Source organism: Phoenix dactylifera, chromosome 8 (genome assembly GCF_009389715.1).
Source record: "Phoenix dactylifera cultivar Barhee BC4 chromosome 8, palm_55x_up_171113_PBpolish2nd_filt_p, whole genome shotgun sequence".
Classification (NCBI taxonomy): Eukaryota; Viridiplantae; Streptophyta; class Magnoliopsida; order Arecales; family Arecaceae; genus Phoenix; species Phoenix dactylifera.
The window spans coordinates 21,640,896-21,663,161 of NC_052399.1; the positions used below are offsets into that span (position 1 = coordinate 21,640,896).

At 39.7% G+C, this 22,266-nt stretch overlaps 1 protein-coding gene and 1 long non-coding RNA gene across 2 annotated transcripts; both read left to right on the plus strand.

Moving 5' to 3' along the window:
* The first annotated feature begins 2,467 nt into the window (after positions 1-2,467).
* On the plus strand, positions 2,468-4,355 carry LOC113463665. Its single transcript, XR_003388340.2, has 3 exons — positions 2,468-2,713; positions 3,094-3,141; positions 3,255-4,355. It is a non-coding gene; the product is annotated as an uncharacterized LOC113463665 (long non-coding RNA).
* Positions 4,356-7,723: 3,368 nt separating this feature from the next.
* On the plus strand, positions 7,724-21,010 carry LOC103721330 (uncharacterized WD repeat-containing protein alr2800-like). The gene is given in 12 exon segments (XM_039129616.1): positions 7,724-8,029; positions 10,680-10,826; positions 12,068-12,152; positions 12,154-12,174; positions 12,709-12,780; positions 12,783-12,845; positions 12,848-12,909; positions 13,692-13,703; positions 14,223-14,225; positions 14,390-14,432; positions 17,585-17,838; positions 20,083-21,010. Coding segments are annotated over 12 exon segments (1,335 nt in total). The 5' UTR covers positions 7,724-7,844; the 3' UTR covers positions 20,471-21,010.
* The last annotated feature ends 1,256 nt before the right edge of the window (positions 21,011-22,266 follow it).

The window sequence follows — 22,266 nt, forward strand, 5'->3', positions numbered from 1 at the left end:
ACGGCACCAATCAAGCGATGCACCAATGGCGGTTGCTAGGAGGGGTTGGGGATGTATGTTTCACACAAAAGAGGGATTCGCCTTCCTTCTCACTAGTTGCTTTGAGAGCCGTACAAGTGGATACATGATGGAGTTTCAGATGCTTTCAGATCTATGCAGTATGTGATCCAATGGTGGATTCATGCGAAGAAATGTGAATCCTTCTTTCGTGGGGTACTCTACTTTTACTTTGCATATCATGTCACCTACTTGCTTTGAAAGACTAGGGCTGCTCCATCATTGAAACAAGCTTTTCAACCTCGAGATTGTGACCCAAATACTCACTCTCCAACAACAAGAGATAGACAAGGGGGTTGCCTGATCATAAGCACCAATGGCTACTTGTTGGGGGTCCACAATCGCCTCTCTATTAGTAGGAGCGTATTTGGCAGCAAAAAGCACTCCACATGGTTGGCAGCAGGGGATCGAAATGCAAGATACTACCATTTGCTCCACATTATTGTGTAGGAAACATAATAAGACCTCCTAAACTCGACCAGATGGAACTAGGGTGGAAGACTCTACTATGATATATGCTGAGTTTGTCTTATTTCCAAACTTGGTGGTCAGACAATCATGAGCCTATCTTTTGCATTGCTGTTGGTGGAGCAGCAGGTTGATTAGGACACCAATGTTGGCCTCACAAGACCCTTGACCGTCAGGATCTCGTGTGTTTTCGACCATCTTCTACTATGATCTTTGACCTATTGTCAAGCTGAACTTGTGTCAAGTAATGAAACATTTCTTCAACATAGGACAAATGACTTTGGCTTGGAAGGCAACTCATATTATACTTTAAGTGCCCTAATCCATGCGAGCATTCACATTTCCAGCCCATCAACCTTTGCAATGTTACTTATATTATTGCTAAAATTATGGTAAATCAGCTAAAGCCTTACTCGATGCTCTGAATGCTGTGATTTCACGGAACAAACGGCATTCGTGTTAAGACTGCTTGAAGAGGCGTTGCACTCCTTGCATAGCTTTGACAAGTCAGGCTCTCATGGCCATTAAACTCGACATGAAAGAACTTTATGACAGACTCCAAAAGGATTACCTTGAGGTAGTATTGTGTCAATAAGGATCCCCTAACTTCTAGATTTCGTGGACTCAGGGGGCCATTTAACCTCCATCTTTTGCTATTTTGGTTAATGGCACTCGATGCTGTTATTTTTTTCTGCATTAGGGAGTAAGTTAGGGCTACTTGCTTTTCTTGTACCTGTTCATGTTATCGCAATTTAACATGCGATCCCTTCATGGACTTGCATGTAAGGAAAAGTAGCCTATTGATCGATTCTTTAATTTCCGATCTGTCACCACTTGAGAATGATAACCATGTTCTATATATATACTTCAAAGGGTCTGGCCATTAGAAAACTTGGCCAAGTAAACGAAGTGTTTAAAAACCGGTCAAAAGGGTTTTTTGTTAGAGTCCATTCCATAGAAGGAGCAGCCATTAACTTCCCCTTCATCCATGCGCAAACTCCTTATCCAACGCGTTGCAGCAAGCAGCTTTGTGGTGTCTCCTTCAACCAATTGCAATTTGCTCAGAGCCAGATAGCTCTTAACACATTTTATGTATGCAGATGACTGTTTGCTTTTGGGTCAGGCTACGACGCAGAGATACCATCAGCTTGGGGCCATGGCAGCGAAGTATTGCCACAACTCCGACCAACAGGTGAACCTGCTCAAGTCTGTGGTGTAGCTTAGCCCATGGTTCAACCCTCGATGACAATAATAGCTACTGCTGATCCTTGAAGCGGGATTCTAATTGAGTAGATCAGGTGCGGGCGTACCAGGCTAGATCTACATCTACTAGTCGGGGATGTATGCCGCCTTCTAGATAGTCTCAATTCTTACCAGGTCGCACATATGTTTCGTAAGGCGAATAGTGCAGCGGACTGGGTCGTTTCCTCCGCAGCGCATCACTTTGGGACTTTCTTATGGAATGACACTGGCCTCATTCTGCAGGGCCTCGATCGTGTTTTGTATTCTGATTGCTCGTAGCGTACTCACATCCAAGTATAGTGAGAAGCCGGTTTACCAAGAAAAAAAAAAATAGAAACAGGATACTGGCCTGGTTCGTGTACTTATTTGGGACTACCAGTGTTTGGAAGGAGTCCTACTACGGTTGAGTTTGGCCCTCTCATGTCTTGGATCCGCGACAGCCATCCGGGATGGAATGGACGGTTCGTTCGAGCTGGAAACAACGTCGGTGAACGATATGCCGATATTCTCTCTCTTTTCCGTAGAAACCACATTTAAACGGGTGAGTCTATGGTTGAACCGATGTCGGTGAGTCGCGTTGCTGGTGAAAGTCTGCTGCGTTAAATCAAAGCCGTGCATCCTACTTTTTTCTCATGTGCTCAGCACGTGTCAGGTCATCATTTATAAATAGAGGGGCATAGGTACCGTTGCTTGGTTTTCTGGGTTTCTCGGTCTGTTCTCTATGCCCTTTCCATTCTCCGGCGATCCTCGGAGTTCCATTGTATCTCGTTGCGGTCTGATCGAGAGGATGCACGGTTTGGAAGCTCTAACGGTCAATATCCATGGCGAGTACCTGGCGGCGATCGTCCGGCAGCACCGATCGGGCCTGCTCACCGCCGCGGACTCCACCAACCTCTGCCAGTGGCGAACCCCTCGACGAAATCAAGATGCACCTCTCCGCTACCGAGTACGGCCCCTATCTCTACGATGGCTACTTCTTTAAAATTCCAAGATATCCTTTTTCACATTCAAGATCCGTTCTTTTTGCCCTTTACTAGCATGCGGTAATGCATTCTTGGGAGATTTCTGTATGACCGTCTAGAATTTCTTATCTTTCGCATAAAAGTCGAAATTTGATATGAAAATTTGAGGCTTACAAGTAATGAGTTCTATAAAACTGCGAAAAAGCTTGTGCTTTTATAGTTCATTGCGGAGCATGGCAAAGATATGCTGTTCTAGTGACCGTTTGTTTGGATTGTCATATGGGGTAGAATTTTTCTTTGAATAATCTTGCAAGAAGAAATATATCTTGGCATCTCAAGAGATGAAGTTAATTTTGTAATGCAGGAAGATGAAACCATCTGAGTCTTCTTGATATCCTGGTATCTTGATAAGGTAAATGTTGTAAGTATATCTTGGTATCTTGACATTTGAGTTTCTTTACCCTTTGGCTGAGATGTTGTTGTTGGTTGGATTCTTGCTCGATGATCACCGGCGAATGAAAGCAGAAAGGCTCATGGAGAGTTGTTCAGAGCAAATCTTTGGGATTTTGGTATAGCCCGGTTGATGAGTCTCAGGTTTGATTCTTTATGAATAGCAAGGACAATGCTTTTGTTTTGTTTTGTTTGTATAATTTTTGGTTGGTAGTTTACATTATTGATCTTGTTTTCATACTTGGTTGTAGCCTTCTATTTATTTTCTTATGACTATAAGTGTCTTTTCTTTTGTCCTAGGTCTATGATATAGAGGATTTTTTTTTTTGATGCCTTTCAAAATTTATCCCAAGCTTCATGCTTACTGCATATTTCTTTTGGAACTAAACCTTGCATCTGGAATTTGCTAGTTAAACAAAAGTCACTGTTCCTTTTTGCCTTTTATGTGAGATGAACTTTCACCAAATCAATTTCTTAAATTCAAAAAAGGTTGTGAAAAATGGGATCTTTTCAAGTTGATTTGGTTTCTCTTCAGGGTATCTGGGGATCCAAATCCAACACATTTGAAATGGATCATGCTTTTCAACTAAAAACTAATCCAAATAGCTTTTGGTCAAATTGGAGTAATCATCGCCACCTAAGATCAAGTCATCTGATAATCATCACTGCCTAAGATCAAGTCATCTGCAAATAATAAGTAGGAAATTAGAGGCCCTTGTCTACTAGGTTGCCCTTATCAAACAAAAAATTGATAATTTTGATTGCCCACATTTGTTTCACAAATGATAAACTATTCATCCATTATAAGTTGAGATAGTCCGTAATTTTACTTATTTGTAAACATAAATACACAATAAATGTGGTCTCCATATGGTTTGTTGCATTAAGGTGACAAGATAGCAAGTCATTGCGCAACTCGGAAAAATTGTCAAATTTTATATCAATTGCAATATTAGGCACAACCACCATCCATCAATAACTTTTTTTCAAAAAATTATTTATTTTTAGGGCAATAGTGACGATATTTGATTGTCCATGTTTATTTTTATAATTGATATTACTATTCGTCAATCACAAGTCTAAGATAGTCCACAATTATAACCTCAACTATCATATGTAAACATACATTAGTCATTAGGGCAACGGCTTGATACTCCTGATGCATTTAGATATAAAAGAACAACGTTTGTTGGAGGAAAAATGGACCACCCCACAAATACAATTAAAGCACCCAAATCCGACAGCGAGCCGAGCTCATGCGAGCCGAGCTCAGAGGGCCGAGCCGAGCTCATGCAGGCCGAGCCGAGCTCAAAAAGTTGAGCCGAGCTCAGAAGGCCGAGCTCATACAGGCCGAGCCAAGCTCATGCAGGCCGAGCTCATGTAGTCTGAGCCGAGCTCGTGCAGACCGAGCTCATGCAATCCGAGCCGAGCTCATACAGGCCGAGCTCATGCAGTCCGAGCCGAGCTCATTCAGGCCAAGCTCATGCAGTCCGAGCCGAGCTCAGAAGGCTGCCGAGCACAGAAGGCCAAGCACAGAAAGTCGAGCTGACCTCAGAAGGCAGACCTCGTCGTCCACATGCTGCAGCCATGCCCTGCAGCAGCCTCACCGCACCATGCTTTACTTGCCGGCCATGCCACGACATATCCACTAGGGATCATACCCTGCTACGACTGTCAACGCCTCACCATTCCCAAGAATGGACTGCACTGCGCGCCATAAGTAAGCTCTGGCTGCGCACCATCTCCTCCCATGATGGAAACGGACCATCCACGGCAACTCATTACTTCACACGCCCACGTCCAATTGTGACGGTAACTCATTAATTCGCCTAGTCACATCACAGGTAACCCCGCCACTCCTCCTATAAAAAGGGGAGCTTCTTCCTCTAAAAGGGGGCTTCTTCCTCCCAACGGAGGGCTTCGGACTTTTACTTACAGTCTATCTCCTTCTCCAAAATTAAGCCCCCCTCTGACTTAAGCATCGGAGGGCCGGCGCCGGAAACCCCGGCCACCGACTTTTTGCAGGTGCCCCGGAGAACGCCGCCCGCTGACGGACCGCCACCCGCCATCTCACGCTGGACCTCCTCCTTCTCAGCCAAGTAGTCACCCGCGGGTCCAATTTCCAGCAACAGTTGGCGCTAGAGGAAGGGCAGTGGCGCAGCCCAGAACTCAACGCCTGCCCCCTAAGGGTCTCCAACGACTCTCCGCCGGTGCTGAGCCAAGTCCTGAGGGACTTCGAAGCTCGAGAGCCGTCAAAATGCCTCCAAGAGGTACGAGACGTCACCTCGGCTTTAAATAATTTCAATATTCAATATATTCTCAGGTCGGAGAAGGCAAAAGCTGACCTGCGAAAATCTACATCTACAACGTCGCCCCAATCTGAGTGGGGGCGCACGGTCGCCAACGGACAAGGCCCGTCGCCCCGGATATCTACATCTCCAACGTCGCCCCGATCTGAGTGGGGGCGCACGGTCACCAACGAACGAGGTCTATTGCCCCGGATATCTACATCTCCAACGTCGCCCCGATCTGAGTGGGGGCGCACGGTCGCCAACGGACGAGGTCCGTCGCCCCGGATATCTACATCTCCAATGTCGCCCCGATCTGAGTAGGGGCGCACGGTCGCCAACGGACTAGGTCCGTCGCCCCAGATATCTACGCCCTTCGACGCCATTCGACGACATTCGACGACATTTTGACGACATTTCGACGCCTCCTATGACAACACGCCCCGATCTGAGTGGGGGCACCCTGCTGAGTCGACCACAAGCCAAAGAAAGCCGCTGAGTCGACCTGAAGTACTTAACTCCAACTGCATGAGAGGTACACCCTACTTGGCACGTACATCTCCATAGATATTTGGCTATATTACAGGATGATCGACGACTGGACACTTCATTTGCCTGAGCCAAAAAGCAGCTCGAACTCGGAAGTCGGAGGGTAGTGTTGGGGAAAAAATGGACCACCCCACAAATACAATTAAAGCACTCAAATCCGACAGCAAACCGAGCTCATGCGAGCCGAGCTCAGAGGGCCGAGCCGAGCTCAGAAGACCGAGCCGAGCTCATGCAAGCCGAGCTCAGAAGGCCGAGCCGAGCTTAGAGGATCGAGCCGAGCTCAGAAGGCCGAGCCGAGCTCATGCAGGCCGAGCCGAGCTCCGAAGACCGAGCCGAGCTCATGCAGGCCGAGCTCGGAAGGCCGAGCTCATGCAGTCTGAGCCGAGCTCATGCAGGCCGAGCTCAGAAGGCCGAGCTCATACAGGCCGACCCCTTGTAGTCCGAGCCGAGCTCGTGCAGACCGAGCTTATGCAGTCTGAGTCGAGCTCGTGCAGACCGACCGAGCTCATGCAGTCCGAGCCGAGCTCAGAAGGATGCCGAGCACAGAAGGCCAAGCACAGAAGGCCGAGCTGACCTCAGAAGGCCGACCTCATCGTCCACATGCTGCAGCCATGCCCTGCAGCAACCTCACCGCACCATGCTTTACTTGCCGACCATGCCACGACATATCAACCAGGGATCATACCCTGCTACGACTGTCAACGCCTCACCATTCCCAACAATGGACTGTACTGCGTGCCACAAGCAAGCTCTGTCTGCGCGCCATCTCCTTCCATGATGGGAACCGGCCATCCACGGCAACTCATTACTTCACACGCCCACGTCCAATCGTGACAGTAACTCATTAATTTGCCCAGTCACATCACAGGTAATCCTGCCACTCCCCCTATAAAAAGGGAAGCTTCTCCCTCTAAAAGGGGGATTTTTCCTCTTAAGGGAGGGCTTCGGACTTTTACTTACAGTCCATCTCCTTCTCCAAAATTAAGCCCCCTTCTGACTTAAGCATCGGAGGGCCGACGCCGGAAACCCCGGCCACCGGCTTTTTGCAGGTCTCCCGGAGGACGCTGCCCGCCGACGGACCGCCACCCGCCATCTCACGTCGGAGCTCCTCCTTCTCAGCCAAGTGGTCGCCCCCTGGTCCAATTTCCAGCAACAATGTCTATTTTCTTTTTTAAAATGAATTCACTAGATGGATTTACCTTCACTAAAATTGTTGTTGGCCCATCAATATACATCTCTTTTCCCTTTATTCACACACACACACATACAAATGCATACATGTGTATATATGTACATACATATATTTTTATATATGTACATACATATATATGTACATACATATATTTTTATATATATTAGTCTCAGGAAAAAAATTGTTGTAATAATTAACATTTTCTTAAATAATGGTAAATAACAGTCATCCTTTGTCCAAATTGCTACTGATTAAATAAAAAATATATTTAACTGCTGAGTGAATAAATAAATTATTTTCCCGTCGATTTTATTTTTTTAAAATTATTTAGTTACCGGATAAACTATTCACATATCAAATTAAGCGTAACAGCCATTGGTCTCGTTTATAACTGTGGTTGTGAGAAAAAAAAACGCTCAGACGAAGACCTACCCGTTATAACGGACCGACGCCCTCCGGAAACCGTTGTAATTTTAAGCACGGATTTCATGTCGGTGGGTCACGTGCCCCAACGTTCGCCCTGCACGGAGCCCCAAAACCGCCAGATATATGGCGCCTTTATGAAGAGTTCACGCCGAGTCCTAGGGTTTTTCCCACCGATGATCCATGGCCGGTTGACCGGTCGGAGCTCCGGCGATGGCGGAACGACCAACTTCGCCCGGCCTGGACGGCCGCGCGAGAACCCTAACGGATCTCGACGCCGACGTCCTCGCCCACTGCGCCAAGCTCTTGGGCGTGCGGGACGTCGCCAACCTCGCCATGACCTGCAAGCCCGTCCGCCGTGTTGCCTACTCCGACTTCATCTGGAGCCGTCTCTTCACGTAACTTCCTTTATCTCGCCTTTTCTTTTCCTCCTTATTCCGTTTCCTTCTGCACTTCTTTCCCCAATTTCGCCTGAAATTTCGATTCTTGGGAGCTTTTTGATGGGTTTTTTTGCTGTTTCTTTATTGTAATCTGGACTTTAGATTCGAATAATGAATAACAATGGTAAATAGAACTGAAAGAAAGATTTTTTTCCCTCCTTTAATTTCTTTTTATTTATTTCGTGGGTCATCTTCCTTTAGGTGATGGGAGGACCGGTAGCCCGAGCAGGGCATTCTCTCTGTGTTGGTTAATGTCTTTGAGTAGCTTGAAAATTGGAAATTTTGAATCTTTCTGTTGAAGGGCATTGTAGTTTTAGTTTCAGAGCCTGGTTTAACTTTGTTGGGTCCTTTTGTTGTTCCAAAAGGACAATCAGCCTCCATGCCGTTATTCTTTTATGTTTTGTAAGATACGCACTGATGGAATTTTGCAAATTTGCTGAAACCTTGCATATTGATGTGTTAGTATTGTAATACACCAAGTTTGATGCGGGCTCTGGATTAGGGCTCAGGGTTATTAAGATCAATAGGTAACTGTTTTTTATGGTCCAAGGACAAACTGCCTTGTAGGGTTTAAGGTTGACGATGATGAGGTTCTGGATTGCAGAAGCGAATTTTAGGAAAGTTTTGACTGCTGGAGAAAAGAGCCTTAATGGATGGGAAATTAGTTTAGAGGTTAAACAAGGATTGTTTCATGAATAAATGGCTCGATGAAGATTTTTAAAGGGAAATTTGAGGAATTCCAGTAGAAAAGGCAATACAATCAACTGTCTGATCAGCAGTTTTAAAGTGAAAAGTGATGCATTTAGTTGTCTCCTAGGGTTTTAAAGGCATCTTTACGATAAATATTTGCATCTCCTGAGCAAAGTGAAGGATGCTGTCTGCAATTTTGACAGTTTGGGTTGTTGACCATTATAATAAGAAAGTTTGGTTGTAGAAGAACCATCTAAATGGCTGGTTGCATACGACACTCTGTTCTGCGGACAGAGATCCCGATCCCTTAAAAGTAACTCTCACTTAAAAAAAAAAACAAAGAAAGGTGGCTAGTCACATAAAAGTGGATCCTTGCACTCAACATAAACCAAAAATAGATTGCTTAATGTTGGTTGACTCATAATTATTAGAGGAATCTTTTTATAAGATAAGCCAAACTTTCGTGCTCAGATGCTGATGAATCAATTCATTGTCTTGACCAATTGTTCTTTGGGATTTTGGTGATTTTTTTAAGTTCTTGAATCAATTCATTGTTTTTTCCTTAAAAATAGGAGGACTCTGATTATAGTTTATGCATCATTGAGGGGCTTCTTGTGAAATTTTAATTTCTTTTTTACGAGGTGCTTTGGAGTAAACACCACTAAGAGTATATTCCATTAAACATATACCCATCTTTCAGGGTAGATTGCATCATAATGGTGCGCAGCTTACATTTTGGAGACATGATCCGCCACGAACCCATGCAGCAAGGGTTATTATTTTAACAAGAACTTAGTTACTTTAGAAATCATTACTTGCTAAATGATCAATTTGTGTTTGTGTTTCTAAAGTGTTTGAACTCTAAGATATCTAATTATTTTAGGATTTTCATAAGTTATTCACCATCTGTCCCTGCTTGGGCAAGAAGAGCTTTTGAAGGTTATTTTTAAGACATCTGGGTGTTTTCTGCAAATGTACAGGGAGCGGTGGCCAGGTCAATGCATATCTTCTGGATGTCTAGGTGTTAAAGAACAATATTTGGGCTCGGCACACTGGCACTGCATCAAATGAAATTTGAAGACCCATTGAAAATTTGGGTTCACTACGTACCCCAATGCCTCATAGCCACATAATGCTGGACAGAAATTAATATTCTTCTTGCCCAGGTATGCTTAATCATGCTTGTGTCAGCTAATTCTTGAAGTTACTGATAATTAACATGATATTAATGGGTTAGTGTTACATAGTTCTTGCTAACTGAGCAAGCATATATTCAATATAATGTCTTTAAATTTTCAAATGTTTGTAATCAGCCATGAGTTTTAATGATTTTTGAGAATAGTGATATGCAGCCCAATGAGTTGCCATCGACCAATACCTTAAATTGATATATGGGTGTATATGGAAAATATCTAATAACCAGCTGAAAAACTCTTCATTGCCTTGTAATATCTTGAAGTTACTCTATGATTATTAATGATAAAAAGAAAGTTAGTTTTTATTATCTTTATATTGTCGTAATGTCATAAGTTGCAAAAGTGCAGCAGTTGAGGGGGGGTTTGCATGCAGTTTAATTGCAAAATTTTATGTTTGAAATCTAACCTTTGTTTGATCATGCTACTGTAAGGTGCAGATTTTGATCATTCTATCTCTCTCATTTGCAAAAAAATTGAAATCATTCTTTGGCAATTATATACTGGGCGGCATAAAGCTTGGATATATGTGGACATGAGGACTTAGACCTATTGAACATTCAACCACAAAATGCTTGCTAGATTTCAAACAAATGTATGCACAAGGGTACAGCAATAGTACATGTATATTCTGAAAGAATATTAAATAGAGCTGGATACTAAATATTCTTCTTTAGCACTGGGGATATTTGCTATGAATTGTTATTTTATTTCTCCTAAATGTTATCTGCAAAAAGAAGCTACTTAATAAATTTAATCATTTTGTATTTAGGGCTCAATCCTGCCAAGGTTCAGATTGTGAACCTTCAGAAGGTGTTGTTTGCAGCGTATGAAACATTGAAAGGTCATGGCTCAAGAATTACCTGTATGAGGTTAGTTCCCGACATAATCCCAGTAAGCTATATTTTTCTTTCATTATACAACTGGCAAAACTTAATGACTTGTTTCCTTATTGTCCGGGCCTTCAAATAACTATAGTTTACGTAATAAAAATTCTCTCTTGTATAGAAAGTCTATATATCTTCTGCATGAACAATATTTAGTTACCCTATGCATGACTAGTATAATTTCATTTTTTTAAGTCCTGCAATAAGGGTGAGCCTTGGCACAGCAACAAAGTAGCTCCATTGTGACTGGGGGTCACGGGTTCGAAAAATGAAAAAAACCTCTTTACATATGGGGATAAGGCTGTGTATATCTGACCCTCTTTAGTCGCCACAGTGGCAGGAGCCTTGTGCATGGGACTGCCCTTTTTTATCTATGAGTTGTGGCTTTGTTCATCCACCGGACTTGCAGTGCACAAAAAAGGATGTGGTCTTACATTTGCTCTTCATTATTTATCTATTCAAATCTATCACTCAGGAAATCTAGAAGAGCTTGACTTGCTTATGTTATATTCATCTCTTGCATATTGTGGTGCACAATATGTATTCTTTATGCCTATCATTCAAATTGGTAAATTCAGTAATCAGCATGACCATGATTTTGATTGTTCTGAAATATCTTGTTTTAGGATTTTGGTGTTGTTAATAGGGATGAGTCTTTCATGGTTTGGGATTCCTAAAAGTCTATATTTGGATTTGGACAATGATATTTGCCTTAAAGTTATATCTTCAACTTGATCTAGCAACATTTGCCTCATTACTATCTTTTTTTAAATTAAATGGCATGCATGTGTGTGCATGTACATATGGGTGTGTATGATGTGCACATGATAAACTTTTTGTACAACTATTGTATGGGATGACAATGTTGTTTTATCTCTATATTTGGTACTTGACTTTAGTAACACTTATTGCTGCTTTCAGCATGTAGTAGGCCTATCTTTTTACTCTTTTTCTCCCTACTATTCCTTTTTGTAAACTTCCAAATGAACTAAAATTATAGAACTGACTTATGCTATGATTTTCTAGTCTAAATGAGCTATTCCTGAGTTAAAAAGCAAGTTAGCACCACAAACTTTAATTATTGTCATATTCTAATGAAACCATGCACTCAGTTTATTACCTGTATTATATTTACCTTGTGGTAAAGGAAGCTCTGCACTATTCCTCCCTTATGCATTGCTTGCTATATGACCATTGATTGTTTTCTCTTTTTTGGGTTCCTACAGATTGTTTCCCATCGTTGATACATCTTTGTTTCGAGTGAGATGCAAAATGAGGAAAAATGTTATAGTTACTTCAAGCTCTGATCGGAACCATTCGTCTTTGGTGGAAGGTTTTATACATTTACACTGAACACATTTTCTGTTGTGAACCTTTAATCCATTTATATTGAAATGGTTTATCTTCTCAGTTTTGTACTGTTTGTTCTCTAGTTTGTCTGATTCGAATGATGCCTGACATTCCTTCTATGCTTATAGTTAATTATGATGTGAGATTTTTTTCCTTCTTTTGTTTTCCATCTAATTGCAAGATCTAACTCTCTGAACTACTGAATGCAGTTACATGAGTTCTGAGACAAGACAAATAAGGTTGTTACTATTCCTCAACTGTATCATGCTTCTCTTATGGAAGTCTTAACTACATCTAGGAATGTGCTGTGTTATATTTGTTTGTTTCATCATTTGCATGCTACACCTTCATTTCCTGCTTTCTATTTGCTCAGTTTTTTCTCCTAAAACCAGTTGACTTTTGTTGGTTAGGGCACATCTTGGATATATCACTACAAGTACCGTTTCTGATAATATAAGCATGTCATATCCATTTTTCGTCTGATCAGGGTGTCAATAATGAATATTTGTCAATGCAGGGTCGTTCACAGCGCTGTTTTAAAGGTCATAATGGGCCAGTCACCACCCTTGCTGATAAATTGCTTGGAGAATGGGGGTCGTAGAAGTACTTGCTAGTGGAGGAGAAGATTGCACTGTTCGCCTTTGGTCTGTTAGTTTTGCAGTGGAAAACACAATCCTCTAACACTGACATATTATGGACATGAGAAGGCCTTTGTCTTGTTTGTCAGTTGCTAAGTATTGAACTCCTCTTCCATAGCAAATCTTTGGATTTACTTTTTGACAGTGAAAAAATGTTGAAGTCCATTTTAGCATTCTTATTTTTATTTGATTTGAATGTGTTGATGAATTCCTACATCTTACCATCAAAAAAAATTGAGCATCTATAGTTTTAATTTCAGTTCATATCCTTTCTCATGGATCTTGGGGGACAAATGACCTTATATTCAATGCATGTGTTGAGTAGATATGTACATACACACATACAAATGCATGTGCTTGCATATTGCGCCTTTGCTTCAGTTGCATGCGCCAGATCCTTGTACAGATTTTGGAGTTAAATGTCATGGTATACCTGTTTGGTGTGGATTTCCTGCATCTATTTGGTTTATCTAAGTGAATTAGACTTGCTAGAGAGATCATTACCACAAAATTCATCTTTAAATTGTCAATTGTCACTATGCTTTGCTTTTATGTCATTCTTGCTATCCTACTGAAAGACATTGCATTGTTTTCTCTGTCTTGGTGGATGGAACCCTTAAATCCCAAACAAGCTTCTTTTTGGATCTCAAAAAAAAAAAAAAAAAGAAATTAATGGTTAGCTGGGATAAAAGAGTTTCATTTAGTCATTAATGTGTTGCCACCAACCTTTTCCCAGAACATGCAGAGTCATAAAAGAGACTAATGATGTTATATCATTAATTTGATTATTGACTTTCTATTACCTAAGCATTAGCTCAGTGGTAAACCATCTTGCCTCTAGGTGAGAGTTCAGGGTTTCAAGTCTTGAAGTGGTGTTATCCCTCAAGATATTGACCCTCCTTCCATTATATATATATATATATATATATATATATATAGAGAGAGAGAGAGAGAGAGAGAGAGAGAGAGAGAGAGAGAGAGAGAGAATTTCTATACATTAATAATCAAGAACTTATGGACATTGGAAGTGGCCGTTGTTTTTTTCTACACTGTCTCCTTACTAAATCTGACTCAGAACTAAACAACAGATATATCTATAATGGTAGAGTGGGGGGCAAAATGTCACATCAATAAAAGCTTTCTTTAAATTGATAAATTGATAATTTATGTACTTTATTAATATTTGAACATTCTATCTTACATTTTCATTAAAAGTTTTACTACATCATTTATATAACATTGCATCTTTCACTAATAAAGTACATAAGTAGTCAGTCATCATTAGAGTAGAAGTATTTACAAGTCTATGTGAAGTATATCAAGGCTACTGCTGTCCTAGCTGTCAAAAGAAAGAAAACATTTTCCCATCAATCATTTTCATATAGTTATTCAGATGGTAATGACATAACCGAACGAATCAAATCATCCTCTTTCATTGACTCAATTTCATATAGTTATTCGTTCAATCTGCTGTGTACGTGAGAATAAGGTTGCATATGATCATGTCCTCGCCTGTATTTTTAATTTCCTATGAATGTAACATTTTGTTTCATCTTTCAGGCACAAAGCTTCTCTTTTAGTCAGCATCTCTAAAGATTCAAGGGTAAGTGGGTGCAGTTATATATTGTCTTTGTGTTGGATGTTTTGTTCTTGAAGTATCTACTCCTGAATATCATAAATTATGATCATATTTAACAGTCCAAGCCTAACTTATTGCATAAAGATAAGGAACCACCTGTGGAACTTTTTGTTCTCTGTGATGCATCAAAGCCTTTTTCCTGTTGTTATAGTTGTCACTTTTGGATCCCAGGCTGTGACAGCTGTTTATCCTTTATTATTAATGGTGACTTTTTATCCTATGAATGTAAGAACATGATATTTCTGACCAGACAATCAACCTTCATATATCTGTTCCTATGTTGGTTGATGCCCCATTTACTGTATCTCCCAGGGCACCACCCTCACCCTCACCAATTACATAGATGAGTTTTTAGTGCTTTTTGGTTAAGATGCTTCAATAGAATGTGATATATAGGGCATCGAATACTTGTAGTTGCTCCTGAGGTCTGGACTTATGCAGAAGAACAAATTTGTCTTGATTTTCTTTAGATAGGCTTAATGTTGCTTTTGGGACTTGAGTTGCTGATGTTATTCTCCATCTTTGGGGCATGAAATTTTTATAGTTGTGTTCCATTTACATTGTTTGGAAGGTGATCTTGCTATTGTATCCCAAAGTCATAATTCTAAGAACTATTTTCATGATAGTGTTTCTTGAATTAACCAATGTTTGTATGTTTGACTGTGTTATAAATTTTTAATTGTAAAATTTCATTCAAGCCAATTGAAAGTGAAGGATAGAGAGGGTGCCAACTTAGAGCACTTGCCACTTCATGTACTAACGTAAGAGTTGTTTAATCACGACTTAAATTAACACCTGGATATAGGAAAGGGAAGTGCCGAATTTGTATGGTCCAGGAGCTGTGGTTGAGTTGTGATCAAAACTAATGAAGGCAAGTCCATTTATTTGGGATATTATGATACTTTTCTCTACACTAGTTATAATACACATGGCGACCCAAGTTGCTGCTATGGTTTAGAAGTATCTTCTGCCTCTTCAAAGTTTTTAAAGTTCGGGTATACTAAGATAACTTTTTTAAAATCTGTTTAATTATTCCTTACATTATCAGATTTTCTGTCTTGTATTCCGATGTACTTCTCTACTCCCTTTTTTATTCTCAGAGTTCAACAATATCAAAGACCCTTTTCTATAGAAATCTAGCATGTTGTAGACTTTTAGGAGTGAAATCTAATTAGATTTAATATTAGTAATCTTGTAAATCTTTAACTGAGTAATCTGACTGGTATTTTTGGTATTTAAAATTTGGGAAATTAATATGCTTTTATGTATTCATTGTATCTCACTCACCTTTTGGTTTAGAAGTATCTCTTTCTTGAAAGTTCTTAGAGTCGAGGTACTCTCTCTCTTCTCTCTCTCTCTCTCTCTCTCTCTCTCTCTCTCTCTCGATTAGGAGGGGTTAACCCCATCTGCTACCCGAAATCAACCCAATTCCTTTAGGGGTGATGCCATCCGGAATTGAACACCTGACGCTTGCTCAGGTGGCAAGGGGTTGATACCATCTGAGCAAGTGCTTGGTGGTAAGTCCAGGTACCCCAAGATATCTTTTTAAAATTTGAACTGTTCTTTCTTTCTCCCTTAATCAGATTTTCTGTCACATGTTTCTACATATTATCTCTACTTCAATTCTATTCTCAAAGTCCAATTATTAATTAAAAATACCTAGCAAAGTCTAGCATGTTTTGGACTTTTGGGGGTGAAAACGGAATCTTTTTAAATATTTAACTGAGTAATCTGATAAATGTTGTTTTTGGATGTGAAAATTTAAGAAATTAAGCCACTTTTGTGTACTTCAAGGATTATTCATATTAATGGGTTAAGAATTCTTGGTAGAGGCAAGAATTCCTAAATGTAATGTGTTCCCAGTATTATTTAATATGCCACTTTGAAATATGTGCTTTTTCCCTGCGTATGAGGTATTTTTCAGGATTCTATGCCCATTCAGTAGAAGCATTTCTAATTTTTCTGATAACTTTCATCTAGATCTTTTGCACGCCTTGCATATAAAGCAACATCTTTCTCTTTAATGGGATTTTTTGTTTAAAAAAAGTTTTTATTCCATTTATCTATACTATCTTTTGCCATCATTCTTTATTGGTTCAACTTCAAAGTTGAGATGCTGTACCCATCTCTAGCTTTTTGTTTGGTATATGGTGAGGTGTAACGATTTTCCCATGTGCAGTTCTTGTTGATACCCTGCCAATGTAAGTTAAACTTAAGAATTCGTTGAAGCATCAATCATGTGACTTAATGATTATGTGAGATCTTTTACCAACATTGATCCTTGGTTGTTGTTCCGGACCCCTAAAATAAATTGATTATCCAATTAGAGAATCATTTCTCTTAGCATTTTTTGCTAACTGTGGAACCAGGACTTGCTACCAGTTGTCCATGAGATGAAATTTACACCATGGACCATACACAAAAAATTGGTATCTTCTATGAACGGTTATCCAGAAGATTAACATATATCACTAGCTGTATCATAATTTTGTTAGCAGTTGGACTCTCTCAATATTATGCAAGTCTGGAAAATTAGCTGAAAGATCCATACTAAAGAATTATGGGATTTGTTCCTCGGAACACTGTGAACTCCTGTACTACTGCATTCTTTGCATTTATTTTCATCCCCCTTTCTTGCACCGTACAGGGTATATTTTTCTGTATCCATTTTGCCCCCTGGAATGGCTTCAGTTACGACATTACTAGTTTAAAATTCTGTTCATGGACATAAACCCAACAATGTTTAACTTTGTAAGGTCTGTTGTCACACAATATCTCCATAAATTTTTTTAGGAATTCTCTATGTAGTTCCTCATTATTGCTAATTGCTTGTAACTATACCTAGGAGCTCATACATTATCAGATACTAGTGATGCATATCTCGAATGCATTCAAAACGGGTGCTAACTCTTTTTTTTATTGACTCTATTGGGATGTTTTCTGAGATTTAAATTTTCTATTTTGCTGCTAATGGAAGTCTGAAAACCTAGTTTGTCTCTAGCTCATGTAAATTCTTTATACACCATTTTCGATCAGAGATGGACTTTGTATGTGATACTTGTCAACAGGAATCTTGAAGAGACATTCTGAAGTATCGTTTTCATTTCGCTTTATAGGTCCGAGTTTGGGACACAAGTGCATCATCATCTTCTAGTTCATCAGCATGCGTAGGGATGACCTGTGTTTCTGGTCCTCCTGTTGCTATGAAATGCCATGGTGCTCTTTGCTATATTGCTGCTGGTTCACTAGTTACAGCAATCGACTTAAGAACAATGAGGAAAGCTTTCACTGCTGCAATTCATGCCCCAAAGTTATACTCTTTTGAGATGCTGCCTGCTAAATGGTTACTATGTACTGGTGGAGAAGACAGGTAACTATAAACTTTCCATCATTTGGGTTCATTGGCATTCCTGTTGTCTCAATAACAAGACTAGTGCAACAGTGAATGTCAAAGCTCTGCTGACTATTTGAGTTCATTAAGTTTGATGAATTGGCAGAAGATCTCACCATGTTGGTTTCCATGTTGGTTTGCTGTTGTGTCATTTATCATTTTTAGCCTTTTCTTTTGTGTGGTTTGCCGTTGTGTCATTCATCATTTTTAGCCTTTTTTTGTGTTAAAATGTTCCCTATCTTTATGTACTGAACATTAATCAGAAAGTAGTGATTGTTTTTATTTCCGAGTTTTCCTTGCCATGCAATCTCATGTGGAAGCTAGGATGTTCCAAGCTTTTGAAATTCGAATCGTAACCTATTGTGAGATACATCTCAATTCATTGTTTAGTCAACTCTTTTTAAGCTTGTGAATATATTAACATGTGTTAAGTAGAACATATTATCCTAGGAATTTGCAAGGCTTTACTTTTTTACACAGATTTAATGCAAGATAATTTTAGTTTTCCCAAATGTCCTTGATCAATATACACATGCTCCATGATGACACAATGTATGGAGTTTTATTACAAAAGGTTTGTGCATTCACTTTTCATTGTCCCTAAAACTTATGTTCTCCACATTAGTGAAGTATTTCATTTAGTTGGAAGCTATATGCAAATTATCTTTCTTCCCAGGTGAGGCTCCATGCTTCATGTTTTCTTAATTTTTAAACCTGCCTGTATGCTACTTGTGGTAAGTATTCCAGAGAAAACATTAAAAAAGTCACAATTGCATGTATGTGATCCTGGATAACTTGCTTTGTATTCTTGTAGCTGGAAAATTTATAATAATCATGTTAACAGTAAAACTTCCCACCTTAAAGGGGAGTTTGTGAAATGGCCTTTTTCACTTCTGTTTTCATGGGTTCAAGTCAATAATTTTTCTCGAAAATGGCCTAGTTTTGAAATTTTAGGACGCTTTTATCCCTGGTCCTGTGATATACTCCACCAATAAATTATCTCAAAACTGGGCCATTCTTAAAAAAGGGGAAAAAATAGTGGTTTTGAATCAATATGCCTATGTATTACCAAACTGTATTGTCAGTTGACACTAAGTTTGCTTTGGGTTATTTACATTCAATTTGATACATGCCTAAGGCCGCAAATGGGTCGGGTTGACCTGTGACCCAACCCCTTAGACCCGACCTGCCTATTTTGGAGGACCCGTGGGGCCGGATCGGGTCCTAAAATGGGATCCGTTCCATTTTTCGGGTTGGGTTTGGGTTTACTAAATTCAGACCTGACCTGACCCATTTGAAATTTGGATAATTTTGGATTTTGAATCCTACGACCCGACCCGACCCGAATCTGTAAAATTATTTGGACTCGCGGGTCATAGCCCGCGGGAATGCAAACAAGTTTTGAAGCCATGGATAGGTTGATCCAAACCGGACCCGACCCAGACCCCAATTTTTTTTAGGTTGGGTTCGGGTTATACATGGATCCGACTCGATCCAAATGACCGGTCAAAAATTGTAGTGGTAGATACGACCCCGCCCAACCCGATCTTAAATTGGGTTGGGTCTGGGTCCGGAATTAGGATCCAAACAAGGAACCAGGTTGGGTCAGGATCGCTCATGATCTGACCCGATCCGACCCATTTCACCTGTAACATGTCTATGCGGATATGAGATTGTGATAGGCGTGCTGAGGTTAGAGTAATGTTACCAAAAAATGTTGTGGTATGGATTGATGTGTTCTCAAGAATCTCGTTTTGTTTGAAGGCAAGCATAAGGCAATAATTTTATGGCTTTCCATGTGCATAAAGCAAAAGCTATTCAAGTTTTAAATGTGGTAGCATCCAACTAGTGTTTGCGAAGCATGGTGACCTATCAGTTCTCACCAGTGTTTTCCCCCTTGATTGTCAAATATTCTGTATTCATGCATAAAGTTGAATGGTTCTGCATTGTGAGGCCTCAGTGCTAGATTGGTTTCTGAAATGCACCCATATGGTAATGAGTCATTTGGTGCTTTAGCAATGGGTTGAATGTCTTGGTGCATTTACAAACTCAACCTTTTCTTTGGGCAAAACAATTGGACATGTTTCTGTTGAAATGACGGTTGTATGCGGCCTCCGTTTTTTTTTCTTTCAAAATCTATAGCAGCATGTCATCCATTTCACACTTGTCACCCAGTCAGGAATTTATCGAAATAAATATTCTTGATTGTTTATCATTTTCCAGGGCTATGCTGTGGGACATTCGGAAAAGCCAAGAGTATCCAGAACCCATGGCTGATTTGGATTCAAACAGCAGTCGTGTTACATTGCTTCACATGGATCCCTACAAAGTAGTCTCTGGAGGGCCATTTGATTATCGAGTTAATGTTTGGGAAACTAATACAGGGTTCCTGGCAAATTCATTAGACTGTCGTGTACCTGATGAAACTGAAAACGTTGTTGGCCCAACAGCTATGGCAGTGGATGGTTGTCGAATTGTTACTGGGGGTTGCGCTGATGAGCCAGGAGCAATGTACTATAGGGACTTCTCAAAATGTTCTATCCCTGTATCTTTAGGTGGCTGCAGTTCTGCTTCAAAGTTTTGGGAGCAGGGAGACTCATCATGTCTCTAGTGAAGTGTCAAAGCATGGTATGGTACTTAATGTGAAGAATTTCTTCTCGCTCAGTGCAGATGCTAGGATTTATGTGCGCATGGGTTCTGGAAATCTTTCGACACATTCCTCGGTGGTAAAATAATGGTTATTGAGTTGCAAAAGCTGCAACTATTTAGACTAGCACTCTTGCTCAGTTTTGCAAATTATCTGTGTTCTGAGGAAATTCAGTCAGACGGGCAAGTTTTGGCATGAAGATTAATGGAAGTGAAAATGGTTATCGTTCTAAATGCGATGTTGTATGTTGTCCGATGATTATAGAATGCTTGGTTTGTGGTCTTTAGTATCTATAGATTATATTTAGTGGTTTAGAATTTTACTATGGAGTCCCTGTTTTTGATAGTGTGCAAGCATCTCTTTTGTGAGAAAAAGTTTGTAGGCATCTTTTTTTCCTTCCTTCAATGCATTATAGCTTTACCTAGAATATACGTGTATGGAATACAGAACCAACTGCTGAATGTTATCGAGCATTTAAGATTTTTCATGTTGAAATTAGAGCAATTCTCCGTTTATTTTGTGAAAATCGCTATTTTTTTGTTTTCCTTCATTTTAAGAAATTTGATACTGTGGTCTGATCTAGAAAGTCTGCAACTCCAACACAAAGAGTCTAAATCTATCTTTAGTAGTATCAGCAAGATCTAAGTTATCCATCAAGACTTATCGAATCGTTTCTTTCTTCTTCTTTTTTTTTCGGTTTTTCGGGTTGTGGGGGAGGAGGGGGAAAGGAAATAGAATACGATTAAAATTTCTATTAGAATTTCTAATGTATCATGCTTCGTATCCTCCTCGCATATTTCTTTCTTCTATTATTTTTGGACAGCCATTCATTCTCTGCCGAAATGTCTAAGACTAGTATATGCTGAGTAGCTTTCATCTGTTGAATTTTTCTTGGAAATGTCATTATCTATTAACTACATTTGTATTCAGAATAAATATTTGTAAATAGTGTAAATGGTAAATGACAAAGTTTCCCTTGTAGGACTGCCTCATTTTGCTTGGGCCCTGACTTTATCTGTGTGTATGCATGACAATGGGGCCGGTCATTACGTGTACCTGCTCCGCGATTGGGAACCATGCACCCATACTCATCTTCTCTACCTGTTTTGAAACAGGGTGGAGTGGGTAGATTGGGTTAGATAGATCGAGGTGGTACAGTTAAATAATTATTTTTTTTATATAAAATCAAATAAATAAAAAATATAAAAATAAATCTCAGTATTTTATATAATATTATATAAAATAAAAATTTAAGATATAAAACATAATAAACCAAATTTGAATACTAATAGAATTAAGAAATAGAAATTTTGTGCTTTAGAATTTCAAATGTCGAACAATTAAGCACATAATTTATAGCTTTTCACATGGTTAATCTTTCTCATGCTTGATCACGATACTTTCTTCTTTGTTATGATCATAATCATCATACATCAAAATTTATATAGAATCGACTTAAATTCGGGGTCGATACTGCCATTATTTGTACCCATCCTAAATCTGTTGCAGGTTTTAGAACGAAGATCCATCCTCTTCACCAATTCTAAATGGGTTGGGTAACATGTGTGCTGCATGTAGAAGTATACATAAGCATATTCTTAAGATAACTTTATTTCATATATGTCTTACTCTTGTGAGAAGTATTTGCCCTAATCATTATATAAGTTTACAAAATAAAAATTAACAAGAAATTACATTTTAACTTTCAAAATGATAATCAAAGCAAGATGATTAGATATTGAAAAGTGAGATTAAAACGG